The sequence below is a fragment of the Saccostrea echinata genome, unplaced genomic scaffold (assembly GCF_033153115.1).
Source record: "Saccostrea echinata isolate AGI-Se365-2 ecotype Australia unplaced genomic scaffold, CSIRO_AGI_Sech_v1 ptg000025l, whole genome shotgun sequence".
Taxonomy (NCBI): Eukaryota; Metazoa; Mollusca; class Bivalvia; order Ostreida; family Ostreidae; genus Saccostrea; species Saccostrea echinata.
In genome coordinates this window covers 7,329,547-7,357,407 of record NW_026889774.1, presented here as the reverse complement: position 1 = coordinate 7,357,407, position 27,861 = coordinate 7,329,547, and the positions used below count along the sequence as shown (strand labels likewise).

The window sequence follows — 27,861 nt, the reverse complement described above, 5'->3', positions numbered from 1 at the left end:
GAAGATTTTTCCTATATACACCTATGTAAAACTTTGATCGTCCATTGTGGCCCCACCCTAGCCCCGGGGTCATGATTTGAACAAATTTGAACCCACACCACCTGAGGATGCGTCCATATTAATATGACCAATCATAGCTTTGCTGTTCTTGAGAAGAAGATTTTTCCTATATATTCCCGTGTAAAACTTTGAACATCCGTTGTTGCCCCACCCTAACCCCAGGGGTCATGATTTGAACAAACTTGAATCTACACTACCTGACAATAATTCCACATGAGTTTCATCTTTCCTGGCCCATTGGTTTTTGAGGAGAAGATTTTTCAATAATGCCATTAATTTTTTGCTATTTCGTAATTATCTCCCCTTGGAGGAGGGTGTGGCCCTTCATTTGAACAAACTTGAATTCCCTTCACCCAAGGATACTTTGTGCCAAGTTTGGTTGCAATTAGCCCAGTAGTTCTGGAGAAGATGAAAATGTGAAAAGTTTACGACGACAACGCCAACGACAGACAACAGACAAATTTCGATCAGAAAAGCTCACTCGAGCCTTCGGCTCAGGTGAGCTAAAAAAGGCCTTAATTTATGGCCAAGATGTTACATAAACATTCCAAAGCAGGTTTAAATGTTATTTTTATCTTTATCCATAGCTGTTATTAAGAAATTATCCATGAACAAACTATTTTTCATAACACAGTAAAGTCAAGCTTTAAAAAAATAATTTATTTGCACCAATTCTAGGAAATAAACATGTACCGGTATACTATAAATTTCTTTTCATATACATACTTATACATTTAATACTTTAATATACCCACTAAAACACAAATACAAATTAAAACATAGATAAAATAAATGTTACTTTGGCAGGTCACCAGTGGATTTCAAGATTGTATATTTGATTTGAATTATACACTTTTTAACTTCCAACTGTACACAGACACACACAGGAATTTTAAAAATACAAATTAAATAAAAAAAACAACAAACAATATACTTTTGATCTAACCATGCCAGTTCTCTAGTGTTTGACCCTTTATCCAATCATACAAAACTTAAAATTAATTTACATTTAAATAACAGTCACACAGATTAAAACAAATAACAAAATAATGAATCTAAAGTACTTTTTGTTTCTGCAAACATTTGTTCTTTTTTCCATTCATGCAGAAAAAAAAATTCGTATATGTAAAAATAGATAATTTAAATTTTACTAATATAATAAAACATCTCCTAACTCCTAGGCTCAATCTGAGCTAATAAAGCTGTTAATATTTTGAATATTGCACATTTATTCCAGGCTGCATGTGGCACATTTCTGAGGTAAAATACAGGTACTCCAACTGTGGCCTCCAAACACAAACTTTTGACTGCTGACGCTTATCTCTTCATATTCACTGAAAATCAGTTCAGCACTTTATACATACATGTATAACAGAACTTAGAAAGAAAATATCGATAAAAATAAGAAAATTTTGCATTTTACCAATACAGAAAATAAATATATCTCCTCCTTTTGGAGGGAAGGAAGACACACAAAATGTGTTACACTATTAAATCTCACCTTTCAGTCTTGCTGACTAAAAGATCCACAGAGGGGTCTTCTTCAATGGCAGGTAATTCAGAGTCTCCATAAAGACTAGGACGGGACACAAGATTGGGTCGAAGGAAAGGTTTAGGCATTGGGAGACAGGATGGGTGACTCTTGGGACTATTTCTATAGTTATCAAGCACCTGTGACACTGCATGATGGCATTCATAAAATTCAGCATCAGAAATCTAAATGGAGATACCCTCAAATAAATATATGCTGCTACATACATTTCTTACTTTGTATAAATGTAGTAAAAATTTTCAATATTGTTTTTGTGATATATGAATCAATTAAATGCATATGTGATTTTTTTCCCTTGTAAAGAGTGACAAATCAAGAGAAAAAAAACTTACAAGATTTACAGAAATTTTGAAATTATTTCTATTAATTATATGTCCCTTTATTTATTCTTTTCAAATCTCAAACATTCTTACCTGGCATATGTTATGAAGATTAAATAAACTCTGATTCATTGCATTATTCAGTAATCCTTTCTCCTGCAGACCATGTTGAAGTAAACTGAGGGCCAAACAGGCAGTCTACAACACAAAAATACTAAAAATGTAATCAGAAAAAATGCAATTGTTCAATGATTACAAAATTTATACAGTACTCTTAAACTTTAAATGTCAATATTGATCCAAGGAAGAAAACTTACAGAGTATATTGCACATGAGCTGTAGTTGATGCAAATCTCAAACTTCTGGACAAGTCGAGAAAGAAATTGGTGGTCTAGCACCTTAGTTGTTGTACAAATAATATCACATAAAGTCTTAAGTAGAGAGGGGCAAGTCTCAACCCACAGTTTCCAATCAAGCTTCTGCATGACAACCGTCTCCATTCTCTTCAAATCGGAGGATTTCCAGGCATGCTGCATCAAGCTAGATAACTCTGTTGCTGATGGAACATCCTGATAAATGAAAAACAGAGATTTTAAAAAAAAATTATTATTAACATTAATAAGATAATAAAAGGAGACAGTTTGGTGTTTTAAAATTCACAACCTTTAAAAGAAATCAACAATTAAATACTTATTAATTTGTTATCCTGATAATTTTGTGGAGAATGTACAAAACTTTACCTCATTTTCCTCATGAAATTTGCTGGATAGATAAAAACAGGCTGTTGCAAGGCAAGAATAGTACTTTGATTGGACCTGCAATTTTTTTTAAAATTTAATCAATATATATATCAATTAATGTCAAGTACAGTTAAAGATTAAAAAAAATATATAAACAATAAGCAAATACTACATTTTATTATTGCATTTTTCTACTGATTTTTTAAGGCATAATTTTTATTTAAATTACCTTGACTTTTGCTAGAAATCTGTCCATACAGCTAACTGCAGTGGCGTAAGTTGAAGGATTACAGTTATAAAAATGTGTTAGGCAGCGAATAGTAGAGATGGCTTTATCCCTCTGAGCACTTATAGAATTGTCCTGTAGATTTATCAAAAACTTAATCATGTAGCACACTTTTTTTGAAAAGCAAATAGATATTATAAGTCTTGATACATGTAACAATGATTTAATAAAGATCTTTCATTTACCTTTTCTGGAGGGCGCAGGAAAAGGGAGTGTACTATAAAGGCTTTCCATACACCTTTCAGTAAACCCCCTCTTTTTCTCGCCCCTCCAATGAAAGTTAAATGAAGGACATTACAATAATTAACTTTAAATACAGTTTTGCGAGTTGTGTTCTAAAACTTTGAAAAGTATTCGAATCAAATCCAACATAGAGCATACAATTGAACTCTTCAGAGAGCAAACATTACAAATGAACTGGTAATTTCAAATCATAAAGATGGAAAGCAGCCAAAGATGATTTCAAAACTTTTCCTTAAAATATTAAAGGCGTATAAAGATTTAAAGTTGATTTACAAATAACAACAGGCACAAGTTACACTCATGAGGCCAAAAGAAAAAACATGTTTTTTTCCTATCTCAACATGCTCAATCAATTAGTCCATTTTACATCTTCACTAGCCAAGGGTGATGATCCGCTCCTCTCGAGAGAAGTGGATCGTCACCCTTGGCTAGCGAAGATGCCCATTTTATTGACTCTCTAGATCTATATTTTTTTTATTTTTGGCCAAATCAAATCAAAAAATCAAAAAAAAAAAAATAAATAAATAAGGATTTATTATGCTTTAAGTTCAATATAAAAACCTTTCTTACTGATCTTCATTTTGTTTTTAAAGCAACATTAATTGTCTCCTGCAACAGACATTCTGTATGTTTCTGCTTGGCCTGACTGTATATATATATCAACTTTATTTAGCTCAAACAAAAGCATTTCATTAATTTTACCACAGACCTGCTATGATTTGACATTTTAGTTATAACTTACCACTTTTGGTGCTATCAACTGCTTCAAGATTTCTCTTAATTTTTCAACCAAATGTTCATTCGATAGGTCGAACTGTGTCTGTAAATAAATTTATACAAAGAATTAAATCAAGGCCTTAAAATAAAAATACATTGTTGTGAAAAACTAAGTATGCATTTTCTTTTTCACTAAATTCTTATTAAAAAATTAAAACCAATTTATGTACAATCACCTTTTCTTTTGAATCTTTGCACGGGACATGGTTCAAAGCTTCTAGCTGACTTTTCCGACTCTTTCCCATTTTCTCGCAAAACAGCAAATTAATAGCCTGGCGACTATTATTTTCTGTTTCTTGAACCATTTTTAATCTCAAAGGTGTAAAGCCTTGTTTCTGCCTACGTCTTCAAGATGATATTCGTACATCTGCTCCTGTTGTCATTACGCCACTTGCAGACGGCAGCTGTCAACAAAAGTCGTTTGAAATTTGGCGCACATCTTAAACCCTCTCTCCTTAAATCTTACATTTGTAACACTCATTTTGATTGGATAAATCTACCTATTCAAATATGAACTATAAATAGTTTTGTTTTGTAAACATCAGCATAAATTTTTCAAACGATAAATCTCCAGTTTCACCCATATCTACATTTAATTGCATAGTATTTTGTTCTTCAAAGCGTTAGATTAATTGAATGTGCTTCATAGTAAAGATTACAACAGGTTTACCTCATATTTTCCTTTTTTGACAGCTCTGACCTCGACGGTGAAAACAACTTTTGTTCGCTTCCAAGGGTGTAGTTCTCCCTCCGCGCTAATGATTCCATAGAAGTTTTCTAAAAATGAGGTGGAAAAGCAATATTCATCCTAACTACAATTTTTTAAAATCTTTAGTTAATTAATATGTATATATTGCATACTTAGTATAATGTTAACATGAAAATACCAGATTTTTTAAGCGGATGAATATATTCGGAACTATATTTGACCCTTACCAACAAGGAATTTCCTTGGAACGCAACTTTAATACATAGTCCTTATTATTTTCGTTTATTCGATAGAAGATGGAGTTTTAAAATCATCAATGTAAGCAGGATAGTGTGAATGGAACAGGGGAACATCCTAGTTCAACTCTCGTTCCATTTTTCTCGTCAGGTGAGTGTAAATTTTACTGACAATTTTGCTGATGTTGGTTTGCATCAGCTGAATCATGGAAGCCATTTTGACAGTGACTATTTTAAGACTGGGAAATATTTTACCAAATCAATTGGTTTTTCTGGGATGAATTTATTAAGGATGGTTTCAATTTTATTAAAACTTTATGCGAAATGGGATTTAAAGAGAAATATTACGTAAAAACGTTATGAAATAAATATTTCTAGAAGATACTATAGTAACAACAATCCCTCATAGTCATATAGAATGCAGGCTGCTGAGCCTCCTACAGCATCTTTAAAAGAGTCTTTACTTGTTAAATTAAGAGGCTTTTAATTATGGGTTAAATATCGTTGCAGTGTTTTGGTGCAGCAGTTTGGGGTTGTCAAGATGGAGTCGCACAAAAGATTAGATGCTAGGCATCTGATGAAGATGCTTGGGGAGCACCTTGCAAGATGCAGTCAGTGGTCATCAAATGCGTACAAGCCTACAGGAACATGTGATGTAAGTTACATGGGAATGAAATTCTGTCATTGTGATCAACGAAGTTTTCATTTAATATTTACGAATGCAGTGATATAGTAAGTTTCATAGACTTCCCCAAAAAATGTTGTTACTTTACCCAAATAGGGATGGTGTTTCAACATAAGCCTAAATATTTTTCTCATATTTTTCACAAAAAAATATGTATTGGAATTTCAAACAATTTCCTGCTTTTAGAAACTGTCTAAGTGTTAAATAAGATAATAAAAAAAAAAAAACTAAACATAATAATTGTTTCATTAAAGGACTTTTTAAGGAGTAATATTTCTGGGAAATCTTCTGAAATTGAAGTTAAAGTATTTTTAAATAAAACGTTGATTCGCCAGATTGGTTGATCAGCTGTTTATTGAGTTAACAGTTTTCATGATAACCAGGAAATGATTAATAATCATTGTTGGATGAAACTGTGATGTCATTACAAATGAGAGGATGTTGCATAAAGCTATGAAATTTCTAAACAATTGCATCATCTATATGCTGTCATTGAGTCAATGACATAATCCAGGTTAATGTAATCAAAATCCTATTTGGCATTTAATGTTCCATGTTTGACATATATTGACATGCTCCATGTCTTCAGTCTCCAAAGCCTGAAATGCATTCATTTCTATCTAAATTTTTTTTAAAAAGTTACTTATTGTAAAGAATAATTTACTGTTCCTTGATTTGAATTTTAAAAGTCCATATTTTACTAATTTATCCTACACATGCAAGTTTAAATTCCACATATTGATATTTAAATTATTTTATTTTTGTTTTTAAATATGGGGAGTCTGATATATTCAAAAGAAAGGACATGAAAACTTGTGCAAATCAACTAAGAATAAGGAATTGTATAGATTTGTAAATATAACCTGGTTTCACCAGTAGGACAGGAGCTATTTTTAGATCCTTTTAAACTCCAACTTTACAAGGTCAATGATCACGGGACCTACCAAGAGCTGACAGTGATTGCTGGCAGGTGCCCAAATCGGTTATTTCTGTTTGTTTAACAACCTTTGTCATTAGTATCAGGGAATTCAAAGCAAACTTTAAAAGTCTATCCATATCAATAGGTTTAATATATTCATTGTTTTCTACTACTGGTTTAACTAGTTTATGTAAAAACATGCATAAATGTCACTGGTGCCATGGTGATGACAATGTGATGTGTTTTATGGTGTTATGTGGCAGCATTAAAAAAAAATTACATTAAATATGTCATGTGTGGAATATAAATAAATATCTCCAGCAATGAATTAAAATAGAAACTGTTTAAATTCATTACATGTATTTGTCATATCAAAACATGATTTTTTCAGGCATAATACATGTACCTTTGATTTAATGCAAGTTCACCTTTTTTTTTGACTGGTTCAGTTATTTCCGTAATTATATTATGATTTTTTTTAGATAGTAAATTTATTCATCTAATTGTAAATGTAAAGTGTTTGGAAGTCACAGCTGTATTAACACATTATTAAATAGTGAAGGCTCACATGTTCTAAGTAAATTTCTGTATTCCATATTTTTTTTTTTTAAAGGAGGTCTTGGGTCAACAGAGAGATAAGGTTGTTGGTTGGATTTTGTCATTGAATGCAGAGTTCAGATTTACACCAGAAACTCTCGGACTGGCCATATGTCTCCTTGACCGCTTTCTGAATCTCATTAAGGTAAGTCTGTTGATTATTTCCTCAATCTTTCATTCTTGGGAATCTACACGTTTTTGTCATATATTTTATTAGTATTAGCAATTCAGATTAAAATTTGAGTGTTTGCTATGTGGATTTATATTGATATTTATATATACATATCTTTCTGTTTAATGATTTATGATCTCCCGGGACCATTCTAGACCCAACATTTAGGGAGACATTCTTCCTTGGAAAAATTTAGGTAGAAGTTTCAAAATTTGGGAGAATTTTTTGTGTGCACATGGCACACATTGATCGTTAAATATGTTTAAACATTGTTAAACTTGAAATTTTAAATACATGTCACTTTATATCCTCTTGATACATTGATTTCTCTGTGTCACTTCAACATCCAAAGAATATTCAAAGAGTCAAAAAGGTGGAAGATCTTTCATAAATATTGACATGTTCAAATTACAAAGTATATATCAAATAAAATATCTAGCAAGAAGACAAAATTGTATATTGTCAGTGAACAATGTACAAGTTTTACCCTTACTTGCCTCAGTCACCCCCCTAGGTTGGTCGTTGATCTCACATTGTGCATGCATGGTAATTTTGAATAAAATTCTTTCATGTTTATGTTCTTATTTTGATAAGATAATTGAATCAACAATATTTTTTTTTTATTGGACAGGTCCGCCCCAAGTATCTACCCTGTGTAGCCATCTGCTGCTTATACATCGCAGCAAAAACCTTGGAAGAAGATGAGGTATGTTCAGATTTGTACACTTCACAAAAATAATTGTATGGGTGTAAGGAATTTTGTTTGTGTCACTAACAATTTTAAGGTCAAGATCTAGTAAATGAGTTCAGTCTGTCTTTTGGTGCTAGATCCATTATGACGTTATAATTGATTTAATCTTATTTTTTCCCATATTTTGTGGCTATAACAGAATTAAGTAGAAAATGACACATTTTCATGGAATTCAATTTGAAATCATTTCAAAAGGAACCCCGATACCTATATTCAATTTAATATCATTTTAAAGAAGTGGTCAAGAAGGTATGAAAAACTGTTTACTGAGAGACTGTAGGCAATACTGATACATTTTGTTTGTCTGAGATGGAGAAAACTCCCATTTTTATACCTGATTTTCTTCATTTTTCATTAAAAAGGGCAGTTTAAATATGTTTTTTGTTGAGTTTATCTAAAAATTATGCCCCGATACACCTCAATTTATTTAGCTATAATTGTAAAAGATTATTAAAGGAATTTGTTTTTCAAATTTGAAAAATCTGTAGGCACTCTTCATTTACTAGATCTTGACCTTAAGGAAGATTGGCATTCATGAAATGAATGTGTTGGATTTTTTTTTTAGGTAATACCAAGCACCAAGGATCTTGTGAAGACCATTAGATGTGTCTGCTCTGTGGCGGAAATTCTCAGGATGGAGGCCATTATCCTGGATAAACTTTCCTGGAATGTTAAACAGGTCACTGCAGTGGATCTTCTTCTCATTGTAAGTCTATGACATTGGTGCATTGATTAAATATAATGAATAATGTATCTTGGTTGTGCAAATTAAATAAAAGTAAAACAGGAAGGGAGAAGGTTTCAAACATTATTCAGAAATATGACTAAATTTTTTAGTATTTTCATATGGTCATAGCACTATGTAGGTTTATTGGTGGTTAAAAGTAGGCTTATTTTTGACTCATTTCCAGATCCATGGCTTGCTTATGTGTTATTACCCCAAACTGCTAGATGGACTGAGCAACCTGACTCCCTCACAGCACCTGAGTATGATGATGCGGAAGATCTTCCATTGTCTGGGAAACCACCAATTGGCGGTCTTCAGCCCCATCAGCCTCGTGTTGTCCATTGTAAGCTTGGAGCTGGAACAAATTACCCCAAACTGGTTCTCCATCGTCAACACAGTCCAGCAAGTGGCAGAGGTAGGGAGATTAGTATCAATTCATTGTGCAGATAACTGTGCACTTGCAATTCCCAAAATCTGATAAATTATTAGTATGTTCTCAGATCTAATGCAGTAGTTGATATCTAAAATTTAACTTCAGTAAGATTTAGATAAATTTTATGTTCATGATGTTCATTGTTTATTTGTTTCCCATCATTTATTTAAGTGTTCGATTTTTGTTGGTTTTGCAGGTCAACAATCAAACCTTCTTTCGCTGTCGTGAAGTGACTGGTTTGTACCTGTCCAAGCATGGACTTCTACCCTCTGGATATCAGTTTAGAGTGATCAAGCGTTCCAAGTCGATCAAGAGAAAGGCCGTGGATGACGAAGAGGAAGATCTTTATGACGGCATCAAACGTCTGTACAGTGAAGATGCCATGGATACCACCGCTTCTGTGAGGAAGTCATGTAGCTCGGAGATGGTTCAGCACCAAGACACTGACGGAAGAAATAGTTTCCTTGTAGCTGCTGTCAGTGCCAATTAGAACGTTTAAGTTCTATTGGTTGACAAAGCTTATCTTTCTCTTATAAGTAATATGATTGAATTAAAAAAATATCTCAACAAGTCCAAAATTACAGGGGATGGGAGGGGGGGGGGGCTTTATTAAGAAATAGTTCAATTAGGTAGACTCATTTTGACAATCGGGGCAGTTTCTTATTGTTCAGAACTATTACAATAGTTAGATACTTTCCTAAAAATCAGTGACAAAATTTGGGCCAAAAAATTTTGATTTTTTTTAATCTGGTTATGGTTATTTTTAAGACCCAGACAATGCAAGACAAAAACCTTTTTTCCCAAAAATTTACAGATAGGCTTTTGTTCAGCCAAACCTTCCAAGTTGCTCAGATAAAGAAACTTCAGTGATGGTACAGAATTATTTCCTCTAGCCTGTATGGATTTTCATTTTTTTTTTTTTTTTTTTGGTCTACAAAAGTTTTTATAATTTTGTTATGTTTTTAGAGTTTTTATTATTTATTGTATTCAATGGCCACTATACTTCTGTCTTTTCAATTCTTCCCATTGCTTTATGATATGAACATTATTTTTCAAAATTCAAATGATGTATATGTTCGTGTGTACATTGTATAATCACATATAGAATACATAGCAAATAATTTAATTTTGATGCTTGACTAAATGAAAAGGCAAGATAGGCATGGTAGGGTGCTATTACATCTCCGGTGAGTAATTTTACATAATGTGGCCTATGTATGTTATTGTCAGATTTTACTATGTAAAGGTGACTTTTATTATTTCTTTTTAAGTAATTAAATAATATCCATACTGGCTGGAGGAAAAGGAAAGAATATGACTCGACTCCTATGAGAAAGAAAAAAATATAAACTATGCCACCAATCGCCATACTTAGCTTTGTTTTATCGTGTCGGAATTATTTTTCAGTTCAAAAGAACAAAAAAAAGTTCATAAAGTAAATTGTTTTAAAAAAACAAAAAACAAAAAAAATTGTCAATTACCCACATTTAACAAGCATTATGTAGACTGTATATGGATGTTGATTATTTTTTATTTTAGTGTAGACAAAGATCTTGATTGTATATAATAATTTTGTAATGTTGTGTTTGTATGGAATTTAATGAATTTCCACCCAAGCAAGGGATAGGGAAAGTCTCAGGCAGCATAATTCCACTGACTATAGGGATAGTTTTGTTAAAATATAATTGGACCATGTGTTAAGATCGCAAGATGATATTTAAAGGTCATTTTTAATTTTTTTTTTTCCCCTTTTTTCATTTGTTGATAAACCTCATGGGTAAAATTGTTAATTTATTATTAAAGTTAAGGATTTCATTTCCCTCCTAGTATGTGTATACAAAAGAACAAATATTTGCAAAATGTACTGGTCAGCTATTGTGAATATAAAGTTTGTATATTGTAAATAAGTTGTTTTTGAAATACTCTTTTATATACTGAAGAAGAGTGATTTATACTTGCCAAGATTTGTAATAAGCAGGTGAGAGAATGATATTATTAATATTATACAAAAGGAGGAATTGATCTAAACTGTGGAATAGGTTCAGCAAAAATGAAAACTTTGCTTTAAAACTCAGAATTTACAAATTCCATTCCAATGAGATCTGTATGAAGAGCATAGATGAAAGAGAGAGATCAGAAATCCAGTTATATGAGAGAAGAAGGTGTGAAGTAAAACTGAGTGATATGTGCAAATTTTATTATTATTTTTTTCATGTCATTGTTGTTATATATTTGTTATAATTTCATTTTAGTCCCATTAGGCTGTGCATTTGACTTGTAGAAGTTACTAGACTGGACTGCCGCACATACTTCTTTTTTCTGTAATCTGTAAATCTTGCTAACTTTCATTTCTCAAACTATCAGGCAGGTTAAGGTTTAGCTAATATCTACAGTAGATGAATGACAACACATTGTTGTAATCAATTGATGGCTGTGTTATGTAAAAAGATTTGAATGGCAATAAATGAATTCTGGTGGCAATTCCTTGTCGCATATTTTCATTTAGTCAGGATACTCTGTGTTTTATCTTTAAAACATTTTAACATAATGTATAAGACCTTTTTGAAGCAGCTTCATAAGGAACTTGGTTCATTTTGCACGAAATATGAATATTGTATGCAGTTTACATATTTACAAATTTCGATTAAAAAATTACATTGAACATGTTTATATATCATTATTGTGACCTTGTTCACGTGGACGAGTCCTTCATCAGTGCGTGAACATCACTTGGCCTGAATTGTGATAGTAAACATTATCAAATTGTAGTAACCTGTAAATAACAGGCTGTTGGACAAAACGGGGTCAACTTTACTCCAGTGTAACGGACTGTGTCTCATATATCAGTGTATAGTAAATCGTCCTAGATAACGTTATTACTGACCGATTGTAAATCGGATTTGCTTACTCGCAAAAACCCAGTATGCTTTGAACATCTTTATGTAAAGCATTGTCTTCATGTAGAAAGTGGAACCGATAATTTACCCCCACACTGCTTAACACGAAAAGTGGCTCCCAATTGCAATCTATTGATATTTCACCCTGCTAGTGGAGTAAAATAACGACATGTCCATCGGAGATCCTTTATTCTTTGAAATAAAATACTCCTTTTGTATATCAATTAAACACATTTTGCTGATTTTGGACGATATATATATATATATATATATTACACATTTTCATTTTCTCATGCGTGAACATGTTAATGTATTAAATATTTTTCGCTTTGTATTTTATATAAAGGAAGGAATTTCAAATCACCACAAAATGCCGTATTCGTCGCTCCAAGCACTGCGTCGTCCTGAAGAAATTTACTAAAGCTTTTGACCGAAAAGTCATGACTTCTGATATTTTGTGTGTTGGCTTATCCTTTTTGTAATTAACCAAACTGTCACAATTTTTGTCATAATGCATAAATACAACTTTATAAAATGAATTCGAAGGACATGATTGACATGCGTTTGTTAAATACTCTGGACACAAGTACGGTAAAAATGTACAAGATATAGGGCCATGCACGAGTGGGATTACCGATAGACTTGCGTTTATTTAATTTACTCCACAAGCACTGTGAAATATCAACAGGTGAAAAATAGGTCATTGGTCCTTTTTACAAAATCTTAATTTAACTGATAACAATGAGATTGCCAACAGGTACAGGCATTGGTAGATTTACACACAACCTTCGACCCAATTTTTTGTAAGTTTCTCCATGCGTGTCGGTCTTGAGTGTAGGAACCTTTTTTATTTTGCTTGGTTCCGTGACTAGCGATAACTTTTTCTCGACCAGCTAAACTTTTTTCAAATATATGCAATCTACTGTTTGCATTTACTTTCCTGAACATTTTAAAAAGGTTAATACGTTTCAGAATTTTGTATAACTCGTCTAGGCATATATCCCATATAATTGATCTTAACAGAATTACCGATAGAGGAAATAAATTAAAGCTTGGGGAATAAAATTACTTGGAAGGCAAAGAGTTCAAAGGTGCAGGACAATCACTATAATAACTGTAACTTGGTTTAAGGACCGATGATACCCCCCTCCCCCAAATATGAATGCCTGGATATGTGTTACAATGTGATACATTGAATAATTTCTTTCACAAAAAAATGCTGTTTGGATATAAACAAGTGTTTCAAAATGACTACAAGTATTTATGAGAAAAACAGTAATGAAGATATTACGTGGTATATAAATTACAGTGACTGTACAATTGTATTTAAATGATATGATCCGGAAATAAATGTAAAAGAAAAAAAGATAAGTCGTGATTTACGTCGCAAAAGGTGGAGAATGGTTCAACTTTGGTCCAGTGGGAGCACTGTTTAATTACCTGTTGAATGGTCTCGCTCATATGCTTTATTCATAGGCAATGAAAATATATCTATCTACTAAATGTATACCATTATGTATGTAGTAAAGTACAAGTTGCTGTCTGCTAAGCTAAGAGGCATATGTTGTGTCAATTAATTAAATTTGCTCGGTTCATTGTTAAAATTCTAGCCGCGAAGTCAACATCATGTAACAGACTCAAGGATACATATTATTCTGTAAGCGTAAAAATCAATCAATCAGCCAGATTAATTGCAATTAATGCATGTTCAAACCAGTAAAGTTACATGTACAACAATTTTCTTGCCTTAAAGGACTAGTGGGGCCGATTTATCCTCGATCAACAATCAATATCTAAATACATGTACAAAATGTATGTGCGTATCTTATAAACATCATGTGTGATAGTCTACTGAAACGATATCGGGGAAAATACAATAAAAAAGACATTAGAGGGCACATACTGTGCTTAGATAAATAAAATCAATTATACTTAAATGATAAAATGTAATTGAAGAGGAAATTACATTACGAGTTGTGTAAGATTACAGAAGACGATGGTTCAAATATGAAAAATAAAACCCTGACACTTGTCAGAATTGATTGAAAGTATAAGATGGATGTCGAACTCTTGTATTAAACAGTTGATGAGCAATATAAAAAAATATACATCCCTCATTTTTCAATGATTCAGAAGTGAAAAAAGAATTGACATCAAGTAAAAACATGATCAATATGTACTGGTCGCAGCTGACAAAGCAGGTGACGGCACATGCATGTACAGTCTTTGTTTGTAAGGCTCATTATTGCAATTCCATTTTAGAGCCGGGTACTTGGATTTAATTCTACAAATGCTAATCCAACTGATGCCCATATTCACACCTATGTTTAAACCAGGTTTACCTGTAAGAAGGACTCACATTTTTAAAACCTGTTTCACACCTGCTTCTCAGGAGTGAGCTCATCTCAGAAATTAGGGTAAACCTAAACCTGGTCAAGGGTAGGTTTAAATGTTAAAGATAGTGTTATTCTAACTATGGAAGACCACATAGATGGAGTAGAAAGGCTGGAACTTATTGACCAACTGTTTGTAAGACGACCTAGAACTATCCGTGATAGATTAGATCCATTTCTTTTTTATGATGAGGAGGATTTTCTTGTGAGATTCCGTTTTTGTAAACGTGACACTCTCCGTATAATGGACATGCTTGGAAATGATCTAGAACCAAATCAGAGAAAACTGATGTCAGTTTCACCCCTTACTCAGCTTTTGATAACCTTAAGATTTTTTGCTACAGGAGCATTTCAGCAAGTGAACGGGGATTTATTTGGCATTTCACAGGCAATAATAAGCAGGGTTGTTAAAAGAGTTTCATATGTTTTGGCATCAAGGTATAGGGATGTTATTCAGTTTCCTCAAGGTAACAACCTACTTCAGATACAGAGGGGTTTTATGGACATTGGAAGAATTCCCGGAGTAGTTGGTGCAATTGATTGTACCCACATACCAATTCAGTCCCCTGGAGGTAGAAATTCAGAAGTTTACAGAAATAGAAAGGGATTCTTTTCTATAAATGTGCAAGCTATATGTGATTATGAGTGTAATTTCACAAACATTGTAGCTAGATGGCCAGGCAGCACCCATGATAGCAGAATCTTCGAAAACAGTAATATTTGCGCCAGGTTTGAGAGACATGAGATAGATGGAATATTATTGGGCGACAATGGATATCCGCTTCGACAATATATAATTACACCTCTATTACATTGTAACACTAGACCTGAAATACTTTTTAACAATGCCCATTGCCATTCTCGGGTTAAAATTGAAAATGCCTTTGGAATTTTAAAAAGAATGTTTCCCTGCCTTAGAGTAAAGCTCAGCATAAAACTTCAAACTGTACTACATGTAATAGTCTCATGTGCAATCTTATACAACATGCGTAGAAAGTGGAATGCCCGTTTGCCATTCAATGATGATGCTGATATCGATGACCCCATCGTTCCAGTCCCAGTGCCACAACGGCCCAATCAGGGAGGACAGGGCATCAGAATGCTACTAATAAGGCATTTTCAGGAATAGATAAAAAAGGGGAAAAGGCATGTATATTTCTTTTATTTTTGCAATCTCAATGATATAATTCACATTTGATTTTCAAAAATTGAATGGCTGCCATATCTTTGCATTATCATTATTTTGATTCTGATTGGTATTATTGTTTCCATCTCTGTTGAAACTGATTTCTTCAAGTTTGCGAATTTTAGCCTCAATATATTGTTTTTTCAAATGAAGTATCTCCATTTTCAGTTGATGTTCTTTTTCGGCCATCTCGAGCATCTTTTTCTTGACATCATCCTGCTCCACATATTTTCTCTTAGATGCAGATATGGATTTAGATGAGGACGTGGTCATTGTCTGGGTGCTTACTGTCGCTAGTGACATGGACGTTTGTGGCTCTGACGCAGACACAACAGGATTTATTTCTGGGGGATGCAGATTACATACACTTGATGATGTGGAACCTGGCTATATATTGTTTTGATTATTAAAATGAATGCAGTTAGAATACTGTTTATGTCATTTTATAAAGATTAAAGAAATAGTTACATTTATTACAAATATTTGTTTTTGTATGTATTTAAAATACTTACTGACACATTGGAGTTATCTATATCACCGTGAAGTTCAGCGTTGTCATCAAATTCATTTTCGCAGCTGTTAATTTGTTGCGGAATGATCTCTCTAACTGCGGAGGAGAGCTTGTCAATTGTCCCTTCTAAAGCACCACCACCAGTTTTTGATCTCTCTCTTCGTTCCTTTGCCACAGCAGACTTGCTTCTTGATTTTAAGTTTTTCCATAATGATTTTAGCTGAGTGGATGTCCTGGTATTTACACCATTTCTACTGTTAAATTCCTTAGCAAGGTTTTCCCATTCCAAATTTTTCTTGTGAATCATTTTAGCATCAGTAGCTTTGTTTTCAATTATATCCTTCTTTGACCCGACTAAATCAATAAAGGTACACTTTTCTAGTTCAGTAAAATTTGGACCTTTCTTCCCAGCCATTGTTCATGTAATACCAAATAAAGAAAGCAAACAGAGCAGGGGTTCAGGTAAACCCAGTTTTATTTTAAGTGTGAAACACAGGTGAGTTTTATGTGAACTCAGCTCAAATGGGATTTAAACTCAGTTTACCTGAACTAAGCTTACTCCTTAAATCTAGCTTATCTAAGACACAGGTGTGAATATGGGCATTTTAGAGTTGCCTTTCTAAGGAGAAAATTCTTGAAAATCATGTGTCAGTTTAAATATTTTTAATATTCCCAACAACCAAACTGAGTTTAAATTACTCTACCTATACTAAATTCCAAAACTTCATAAAAATCCTTACGAACGAAGATGCATGGGTTCTAGTTAATGTTCTACCAAGCCTCATTCTTTACTCCTCATGAAAATTTAACAGCAGTGAAGGAGAAACTTTATGCGTATTGTACAACAGATGTGATTAAATTAAAAATTTCAAGGAACTTTTAGAAAATTTGAAATCACAAAAATTTGATGAAAACCATTCCCCACGATAAATTATAGGCCAAACTTTTTGACATCATAGACAACTGCTTCTTCCGAAAATTAAAAATTTAAAAGAAAAAAAACGAAACTCGTAAACTTACATATTTTGTTTCTGGTCATCTGCAAATCAGGGGGTCGTAACATAAAGCTTGCTAAGTTTTTGACTTAAGTAGGGTCATAAGTATGTTTTAGGTGCAATCTTAAGACCTGCCTAAGTACTACTTAAGTATGTCTTAAACCGTAACATAAAACGGACTTAGGTAGGTCTTAGCTAAGTCAAACTTATGTTCAAAATATTTGTTACGAATCATCCTAGTTTTTCAATTTATTTATATATACATTTGTAAAAATGATTTAGTTACGTTTTTAATCACATATATATTAAAGATGACGTCCTTACCTATCGGTTTTAGCTAGGATAAATTACCTATCGGTTTTAGCTAGGTTAGATTAGATTTCGTACTTAGTTAAAGTTAATTCTGTTTAAATTATTCGAAATACAATGTATTTGAAAACAAATATTGCACGGTCACAAAGTGGTACAAGTGGTTTTTTGTAAATGTGTGAATATTGTTTATCACTCGAGACTGCGCTGTTTTCAGTTTACCGTTTCTTGTTATTCTTTCGTTTGACAAATGTTCACTTGCTCTCAAATTGTCATTCTCGCAGACATGGCACGATAACCGAACGTCTATGTACTTGAAATTGAAACTCTGATAAAAAAAAAAAGTGCAAACCGATAGGGACATTTTCAGCAAGCAGTGACTGCAGACGTTTTATGATATACTTATTTACAATTTAATGAAGGATGTGAAAGAATTGTTTTCAGAAAATAATTTTTCGTATATCTCCAACTTCTCAACAATCTCTCTCTCTCTCTCTCTCTGGAACGTTAGTAAACGGTAGTGAACCCTCTCTGAATCCTCGCTTGTTGCGTTCTACATTCAATCTAATTTACAGAAAATCTTTATTTGTTTTCTAGTCATCATCCTTCAATTCACCGACAATTTTTAAAATCATTTCATCTCATTTTTTTCACAGTGAACAAACAAATCCATGATTACTGTATACAATTTACTCAAAATGATTATTGTTTATAATCTAGGTCACACTAATATAATATTTCAAACGTATCCCAAAAATAATATTTTGCATTTACATGAATGTCATTTAGAGAGTGATATTGGAATCAGTGATGAATCCCCCCCCCCCCCCCCCCCGACGAAAAGCTAACATTCTTATACCAGTATATTAAATATAGAAAATTATTTTTTAATGCATAATATAAATAGAGGAATGTTTTAACATAATAAGTCAACCTTAAATAGTTCTAAATATATGTTTAAGAAAGTTAAGACATACTTAAGTCTCCTCTACCGGCCGCCTAAGTTTTGCTAAGATTGTCAAATCTTAGCACGTTTCTAGTTACGGTCTTAAGTTCAAGACTGTACTTAAGTCCTACTTAAGCATGGTCTTAGACTTAAGTACCCTTTATGTTACGACCCCCAGATTGTTAAAAACATTCTGATTCTACACACAAGTACTCCGAGGTTGAAAGATGTTCGATTTTTTAATTGACAATATCTTTGTGTTTTTCGAAGACCATTTTTAGCAGACCCGTTTTTGTATTCATATGAAGCAGAATTTATTCAAAAACTTCTACATGAAAAGAAGAAGTCTCTTGCTGTGGCCTTTAATTCGACATTTAGAAATATCGACGACGTTTATCAAATAACAATATTCAGTTTTACCCCTACGTTGATTCGATATACCCAACTGAACTCGAAATAAAAGACACCACAGAGTCTAACACATCTGTTTTATATTTGGACGTCATTGTAGAGAAAGTCAAACTGACAACATAACTTTATGATAAACGTGATTACTTAAACTTTTCTTCCATTATTTACCGTTAAATCACCTCCACTTGGAGTTGTGTTGATTCGATACGCAACGGCGTGTTCTATGTACGAACACTTTCTAAAATGAGACAGGCTTTTAAAAAATGAGTTGATGATACCATCATTATAGTTTGAAGTCAACATTTCGTAAATTCTATGGTCGATAAATAAATAATACAATCTGTCATGACAAGGAGCACACGGCGGGTGTGAACCGTCGGCAGGGGATGCTTACTTCTCCATGACACTTGATCCACCACTTTTCCCGGTGATCCATCTTTGATTTATATTGTTTAATTAATGTTCGTTATCTTCCCATTTCATAATGTGCATTCTTGAGTTATCTTTCTTACCCTACGCAGTACAGTTAAGGTGCCAAATGGAAATACGTGCGAATTTTTTAGATAGAAAATACATTCTTTACGAGGATGGGCGTTTCTTTTTAGGACTTTACTATTATCGGACAAATGCAATATGGTTGAAAACTACATGAGGACGATTAGATTTCTTATATAGACTTGTCACGTGATGTGGCAGTCACGTGATTTTAGCAAATATACCTGAAGTATTGAGGTCATCTATAAATTCTAATATTGCAAGGGCATAACCAAGTTAAAAATCTAAGTTCAACATATAATTATTTTCAACACTTTTTGTAGTTTGTGAAAAGTGCTGCGAACCTATCACAGGCACTTGTTTCGATAATAAATTTTTAACCCATAATATTATAATTATACTATGGGTTAAAAATTTATTACCGAAACAAGTGCCTGTGGAACCTATATATGCCTATATTTCATGATAAATATGCAGGCGTGAAGCGTTGTACTTCATGTACCTCATGAATTCTCAAATATTAAATTCATATCTTATATTTACATTATTTTTCTGATGACTTGCCACATATTTTTATCATTCAACGATCATTTTTGAAAAAAAGTTTCCACTACTTCTTGACTTCAATCACATGCACAATTGAAATATTCTTACTCATCCCACGATATAGTTCATGAAAACATAAACTTTTTCTAATTTGCAAAGAATCTTAAGGAAAAATATTTGGAAATGTAAATATTGTCTTAACAATGCCCCGCCCTGAGTCAAGATAACTGATAACAAGAAATTTAGGAAAAAAATTGAATTCAGCGTTTATAAGATATCTTGTGCTGGCTTCCATGATGTAAATTTCCTTTACCTGCACTAAAATTCGGTAAATTCTGTCACTGTAGAACACCAACGAATGCAAATAATATTTAGCTGATCCCGCCCCAAGTGTAACGTAAGCGGTCCAATATCTCATCGACAGGTCCAATATCCCTCTCTGTGGTCAAACATCGATTTTTTTTTATGACCGCTCAGTAAAACATTGGAATTGTTCAGACTTTTTAAAGTATAGATTTGTATAGGGACCAATTTTTTTTAAGGTATAACAATAATGATTATCTGGGAAATATTTTTGCGCTACTTTTATATATGTATATGTACCGATATAATGGGGGTTGGAAGTTGACATTTTTTAGCTCATCCGAACTGAAACCTTAAGTAAGCTTTTCTGATCACATTTTCTCTGTCGTCCGTCTGTCTGTAAAATTTTCCACATTTTTCTCAAGAACCACAGGATCAATTTCAACCAATCTTGCCTCAAATTATCCTTGGATAAAAGGGATTCAAGTTTGTTCACATAAAGGGCCACGTCCTCTTTCAAAGGGGAGATTATTAAGAATTGGCAAAAAAATTGGAAATCCTTTTAAAAAATCTTCCTCTCAAGAACTACTGTGCCAGAAAAGTTGAAACTTAAGTAAAAGCTTCATTGCGAGTGTAGATTCAATTTTGTTCAAATTATGACCCCCGGGGGGAGGATGGGGCTACAATAGGTGATCAAAGTTTTACATAGGAATATATAGGGAAAAGTCTTTCAATCTCTTCTTCTCAAGAACTACTGGGCCAGAAGAGTTGATACTTATGTGAAAGTTTCATAACATAGTGCACATTCAAGTTTGTTCAAATCATGACCCTCAGAGGTAGGGGAGGGGGGCACAATGGGCGATCAAAGTTTTACATAAGAATATATACAGAAAATTTTTAAAACAGCAATTGAATTATTTGCTATCCTAACCTAATCTTTATCCCATCTCCTTCCCTTATTTGACAATAATTCAATCATCTTGTATCCTTTGCAGTAAGCATCTTTGCCTTTGGTTACAGTTGATGGGGGTTGAGAGAGCAATCAGTAGCAAGTTCGGCTCAGGGATTCAGAATAGATTTGCCTATATTTTTGTGAAGATATTTACCGGTTTTGTGATTAAATCACCCCTAAAATAATATATTACAAAGTAACAGGTATGTGCACCTGTGAAAAACCTTGTCTTATTTTAATTTTAGAAAAGGTACCCTTTCTTCTAAATTTTTGGGTCCGTCAAGTAACAAATAACTAGTATATTTTGTCCATCGTCAGTAGATGTCCCTCGCCTATAAAGAGCTACAGCTATTTCCAAAGGGGTAATCTTGGAAAAAAGATCTCGGAACAGTAGGCTTTTTTATTCGGGTATTGCTTGATGAAATATCCCATTGCGAAATGTTTAGTTACATACATTTATTACATTATAAAATGAAATATACAAATTGTATGTTTTTTCCTCTTGCCCAGAAAATGAAAAACAAGCGAACAAATAAATAAATAACAAACAAACAAAAACCAAACATTAATCAAAGATCAATGAAAGACAATGATTAACTGGTAACGGGTGAAAGATAAATCTGAATTATCTTTTATCGTTTAAAGTACCGGTAGAAGCTACTAACTCTCAAATATCTGTAGATTATATTGTAATCTTTAGAAATAATCTACAAAGATTTTCAATTTGTTAATTTGTGATGAGAGAGAGAGATAGAGAGAGCATTTTTGCACATTGCATTACCGATTTTTTTTATCAAATATCGAAAATATTTATACATCATTAGTGATTTTTCTTCGATAATCCATGAATCAATGTATATTGTGGAGGCATTTCCAAAAAAAAAAATACATGTATAACCTCAATAACTCTTCCGTTCACGAGATTGGGCTGTTGCTGCCTGCTTTCTACTACTTGGGAATATATCGACTATTGCCTCCAAACTTCTTAATTACAAGAAAACTCAACAGGGCCTAGATATCGAACATCTGAAACAATCCTCCAATGTGTTTATGTTTTCTTTACCTTACTACTATAGTCCTGCTGGAAACGTCATAACTGGTGACGTAAATATAGTTAATAATGAGGACCTTAAACCACTTATTTTTAAATGGTCAAAATTTAGGGAATTCCGATATTTAAACTGGGGCCATAATTTTATATTATGAATTCTGTGGAAGATTACGCCAGGCGATGGGCAATTAAAGCATGAAAAAGAAGACCATGGCACTTTGTCAGAATGGATTAAATGTATCATATGGATGTTAAAATCTCGTATTAAGCGATTGAGGGGGAAAATGTATCCTTCTGTGTTCATTAACTCTGAAGTGAAAGATTACACAATCAGTTTATACTGGTACCAGCTGACAAAGCAGGTAACATCATCGTCTTTGTTTAATAAGGCTCATTATGTTAATTATATTTTAGAGGAACTGGGATTTCATTCTGCAAATGGTAATCCAACTTATACCCATTATTCCCTTTGTAAGGAGGGAATTCTTCAAAATCATATGTCAGTTTTCAATATTTTTAATAATCCCAACAATCAAAATGAATTTGAATTACCATACCTATACTGGATTCCTAAACTTCATAATAATCCTTACAAACAAAGATACATAGCGGGTTCCAGTAAATGTTCTATCAAGCCTCTTTCTTTACTCCTCACGAAAATATTAAAAGGGCTTGGACACAGATTTAAAGTTAATATTTTCTCAAATTTTCTGTATATTATCATGACGTATATGTTGCTAGGGCATTTCACAAGGGAATGTAATAAAAGCGTGTTCAGAAACTTCTTTCATCTAAAAATTATTAAAACTACGAATTTGATTGACACAAATCCTTGCTCTTCACGAAGTAAACTTTATCTTTAATTATTAAGAAAAGTAGACATTTTGGTGTGTTTTAATAAAAAAATATTAAAACTATAATCCAGAAAATTCAGAGTAGAAATGCGAGAAAGCAAAGCCGACTCACCAGTATTGTCAGTTCGTGTACAGTGATGTGTGCAGAGTTTAACAAAATGAAGAGACCTGGTGAAACGTAAATATTTAACAATAACAGAGCTCGTGCCCTGTTTACAAAAACAGATGTTTGACGTGATGTACAGAAGAATGTCCTTGTCATTTTTTTTCTTAGAATATTCATGTAAGTTCAATTCATTTAACTGGTTTTATTTTTTGAATAAGCTTAGAAATTTAAAATGTGAACACTGTAACTGTGTCCAGACCCCTTTAAAAATTCCTAGGAACTTTTAGAAAATTTTAAATCGCAAAATTTTAACAAAATCAATAACATTAAAACGTAGGACTTTTCAACACTTTATACAACTATTTCCCACGATAAATTAAAGTCTAGGCTTTTTGACATCATTGACAGCTGCTTTTTTAATAAAAATGGAACTCGTAAATTCATTTGCCTTATCATTGGTCATTTTCAACATTGTCGTGTTAAAAACATTGTGATTGTACACACAAGTACTCTGAAGTTGACATTAAAAGATGCTTGAGTTTCCGATTGACAATATCTCTGTAGTTTTTGGGGACCAGGTCTTCCGACAATCTGTCGGAAATCCCATGGGTACCAATTGCGCCCCGTTGTTAACAGACCTAGTTTGTATTTATATGAAGAAGAATTTATTCAAAATCTTTATACATAAGAAGAGGTAAACACTTACTATGGTCTTTAATTCGACATTTAGATATATCGACGACATATTATCAATTAACAATAGTTATACTTCCATTCATGTCGAGTCCGTGTTTGCTGCTCCTGATTTGTATTATTTGCATGGAACTTTTGAGCTTGAATTCTGTTCGTTATCTCCATATTTCATTAAACTACCTTGAGAAGAATTATTTTAATAAACTTTATCAGTACTATTTAAAAGATATGTATTTACAGTCAATTTAAGACGCTTATAACCATCAACATTCACATATTAATTACTGCAGAGTACAAGTAGCTTCTAGTGCAGTTGAAATATAAGCGTGACATGGCCCCACATACATGAACATAATCACGTTATTGCGAATGTTTTTCAGCCTCAGCTCTACGTACCAGCTTTACTGTTTAATACTCGTACCCGGATGTATGATGCTGACTGTAACGTTTTGATGTTAAAAGAACTTTGAGTGAAATGTTTCAGTTTCAGTTTTCGGTAATTATGTCTTTATAAGAGAAAATGACTTTTGCGGTAATGATAATTAAGTTTTTCAAAAGTTCAAAAATATTGCTAATGCAATGCAGAGAGATTCTGTGACAGTATCTGAATTTTAATGTAAGAAACCTTAACTTAAAAATATGGTGAATACAAATTGTACTTGAAAGTAACGAGATAAGTTATTGAATCGTATGTTCAACATAAATAAATCATAAATAACAGTTAAACTTTGTATCATGATTCGAGAAAAGCCAAAGGACTTAAAAAATATAAAGATTTGAAATCCAGTCACGATACCAAGAAAGAAACAGCTTATCAATGAAATTGATTGCGAGTATGTAACGGTTCTGCTTTCATCATAACTATGTACTTAGTTAGTCTGTTTAAATCCTAGGAGCAGAGAAGAAGAATTTCAAAGAATTGATATATTTTCACTATATTATCAATAGAGCCCCGCCCTAACACCAGAACACCTAACCCAGGGGTCACGAATTTCACAATTTTGAAAAAGGCACGCTCATCATAACTATGTTCTTAGTTAGTCTATTTAGAAACCAGGAACAGAGAATAAGATTTTCAAAGAATTAATGCATTTTCACTATATTATCAATAGAGCCCCGCCCTAGCCCCAGAACCCCTGACCCAGGGGTCACGAATTTCACAATTTTGAAAGAGGCACCCTTGCTCATCATAACTATGTTCTTAGTCTGTCTAGAAACCAGGAACAGAGAAGAAGATTTTCAAAGAATTAATACATTTTTACTATATTATCAATAGGACGCCGCCCTAACATTAGAACCCCTGACCCAGGGGCCATGAAATTCCCAAATTTGGAAGAGGTACCCTTCTTCATCATAACTATGTACCTAGTTAGTCTGTTAAATACCTAGGAACAGAGCAGAAAAGTTTTCAAAGAAATAATGTACTTTCACTATTTGATCTATTTAGTCCCCTGAACCAGGGGACATGAATTTCACAATGTTGGTAGAGGACTCAAAGCTTATTACAATCATGACAAAAGTTTAACTGCTTGATGTCCAGGAGTAAAGAAGATTTTTACAGGCAGCACTCATTTTGATGGTTTTCACAATTTTGTTCCCCTTCACTCATATATGCTACATGTATATGCCAAAACTGGTTTGAATTGGTTCAGCGGTTCCAGAGAAGAAGCTGAAAATGTCCAAATGTTAACGGACGATGCACATCGTCAAACCAATAGGTCAACTCATTGACTCAGGTGACCTAATAAATTGAGTCAATTAGTTTTTTAATAACTGCAAGGAACTTGATATTCCACTTCAGACACAATATTACTTGATACGACAAACTGGAATCCAGGATAACTGAACACACTGAAGGTGTGATAAAAATGATACCGATGCACGTAACATCGGTTTCATTTTGATGTATTCCAATCTTAATAAATGCTATATACACTTTTCTTTGTATGTTCGTATTATTTTATTTCAAGACACAAGAGATATGCATGAAATTTGATACAAGTTTATATATTAACAAAAAGATTTGTTGGGATTGTGAAGATATATCGTAGCAACTTGACAACGCACTGATCAATCTATTTAAAAGCAGATCTTTAATTGTTACGCTTCGAAATTTTAATAATCGCTTTGTACAGCGACTACCAGAATTTCGAAGCATGATAAAGGTCCGATTTTAATCAGACTGCACATTGACATACACGTACCTTTACAACAGAAAATTTGCTTTCTTTAGTCATATTTTAAATGTTGTGGATCATCTTGAGAGTTAGTGTGCCGTGTATATTTAGTTTTAGAATCTTGCAGTTCTTGAGAAAAAATTAACTTGCTTACATCTTTCACAGACAAGGATTTCCTATCTTCTACCGGGCAAACCGTTTAAGTTTCACAGAGCTACCGGTAGTTGGTATACTTTTTCATGTCTGCTTTTATCCACGGGATAAACATCTTATTCTGTTTTAGTTTTTTCTTTCATGCGTTGGTCAGTTACAGTGTATCTTCTATTGATTTATTTATGGAATGACTAATTCATTTAGCATAAACACAATCAACTTAGAGACAAATCGACGAAAACCATTTAATTAAGGGATGTATACCTAATCCATTTTCAGATAGCGAACAGGAAGATGGTTTGATATTTCAAAAGAAAATACAATCTGCTTTTTGAATCTTTTTGTAATGAAATTGGAGATTAGTGAATTCCATTACTTATTTCATGACACTGATTTATGTATTTTAAAAGTATTGACTGCGTATATTTATCCAAATATCATCACACAAATCCAATTTATGTTTGCAAGTCTGAAAAACTTTTTAAAACAAATTATAACAAAATTCAATTTCTCAAACTTTGCAATTTCATAGGACGTACAGCACTGAGAATTACCTGACTCTTTTTGCTACTGTTTTTTTTTTCACGCAAGCGTTATTGTAAAGCTTTCTTTTTGCAATTTTTTCTCTTCACCGTAGACAGAGTTCACGAGAATAAACAATTGTCTTGTCTTCACATATTGCAAATAAATGTTTGATAAAACATACGAGGGTTGTTCGGAAAGTTCGTGGACTAGCGCCATAAAATTAAAACCGATTAAGATACATCAATGAATTTTTTAACGTTTAATTAGCATCATCTTATTTGTTTATATATTAAACTATACATCTTAATAAATTGTTGATGTTTTTGAAAGCAATGGTATGTCCAGGCGGCGCAACCTAGAAGATTACGTTTTTTTTTCCTAACTGTAACTGAGAAAAAAAAACTCAATTTTTGATATGAGCATTTGTCATTCAAAAATCCCGTTAATTCACTCATGTAGTATGACACAATTGTACCGTAAAATTTGCAATTTTTATCCCATTCTGTAAGTTCTATGAATTTTTATCGTAAAATTTATATGAAATGTCCAAACACTTATGGGGTTATAATGACGTCAGAAAGGGGGGTGGGTTTCTTTTTCCAACATTCTATGAAGTTTCGCCCTCAGGAAAAACTGGCATAGACCTAGGAAATATTTAAATGGGCTACTGAAAAATAAAATGCATTCAGAATACTTGTTTTTAAACGCCGAAAAAGATTAGAGAGACGACAGATGTAAAGGTCAATGTCGATTTGTAGTAAGGGTGTTCAAAGTTTGTCATGTCGAAAAGTGACATTGATCATGTGTGATAGATGTTGAACTCAAGCAAATATGCTGTTATAACCAAGTGAGGATCTTTCAGATCTATTTACAATATTATATGCATTGATACCAGCAGTTTATGACATTGTAAAATCATATAAACAAGACGGGTTTAAATCTTAATTCCACGGAAACTCATCAAGATAAGTGTCTGAGGTAGAGAATGCGGACATTGAAAAACAATGACGTCATGAAACTATATGGCGACAGCGCCGGATGATCATATAATGTCTTTTTTATTTTATGATAATTTGGTAAATATTCAAGGTATCAAGTTAAAATTTTCAACATTTCTTAAACTTTTGTTGTTAAATGTTCATTAAAAATTT

The 27,861-nt window shown here is 32.9% G+C and overlaps 3 protein-coding genes across 3 annotated transcripts; 2 read left to right on the top strand and 1 right to left on the bottom strand.

Annotated features, from left to right (window-relative positions):
* Positions 1–705: 705 nt before the first annotated feature.
* Positions 706–4,733, bottom strand: LOC133192554 (cyclin-G1-like). Its single transcript, XM_061328547.1, has 9 exons — positions 4,649–4,733; positions 4,155–4,382; positions 3,944–4,021; positions 2,902–3,033; positions 2,673–2,747; positions 2,250–2,501; positions 2,026–2,130; positions 1,562–1,776; positions 706–1,394 (listed from the first exon to the last, which is right to left on the bottom strand). Exons 2-9 carry the CDS (start codon positions 4,281–4,283, stop codon positions 1,289–1,291), a joined length of 1,092 nt encoding a protein of 363 aa, XP_061184531.1. The 5' UTR covers positions 4,284–4,382; positions 4,649–4,733; the 3' UTR covers positions 706–1,288.
* A 187-nt stretch (positions 4,734–4,920) lies between these two features.
* Positions 4,921–11,688, top strand: LOC133191922 (cyclin-I-like). Its single transcript, XM_061327683.1, has 7 exons — positions 4,921–5,074; positions 5,434–5,578; positions 7,141–7,269; positions 7,928–8,002; positions 8,613–8,753; positions 8,959–9,189; positions 9,404–11,688. Exons 2-7 carry the CDS (start codon positions 5,465–5,467, stop codon positions 9,695–9,697), a joined length of 984 nt encoding a protein of 327 aa, XP_061183667.1. The 5' UTR covers positions 4,921–5,074; positions 5,434–5,464; the 3' UTR covers positions 9,698–11,688.
* Positions 11,689–14,509: 2,821 nt separating this feature from the next.
* On the top strand, positions 14,510–15,626 carry LOC133192553 (putative nuclease HARBI1). The gene has a single exon (XM_061328546.1). The coding sequence runs from the start codon at positions 14,580–14,582 to the stop codon at positions 15,624–15,626; it is 1,047 nt and encodes a 348-aa protein (XP_061184530.1). The 5' UTR covers positions 14,510–14,579.
* Positions 15,627–27,861: the final 12,235 nt, after the last annotated feature.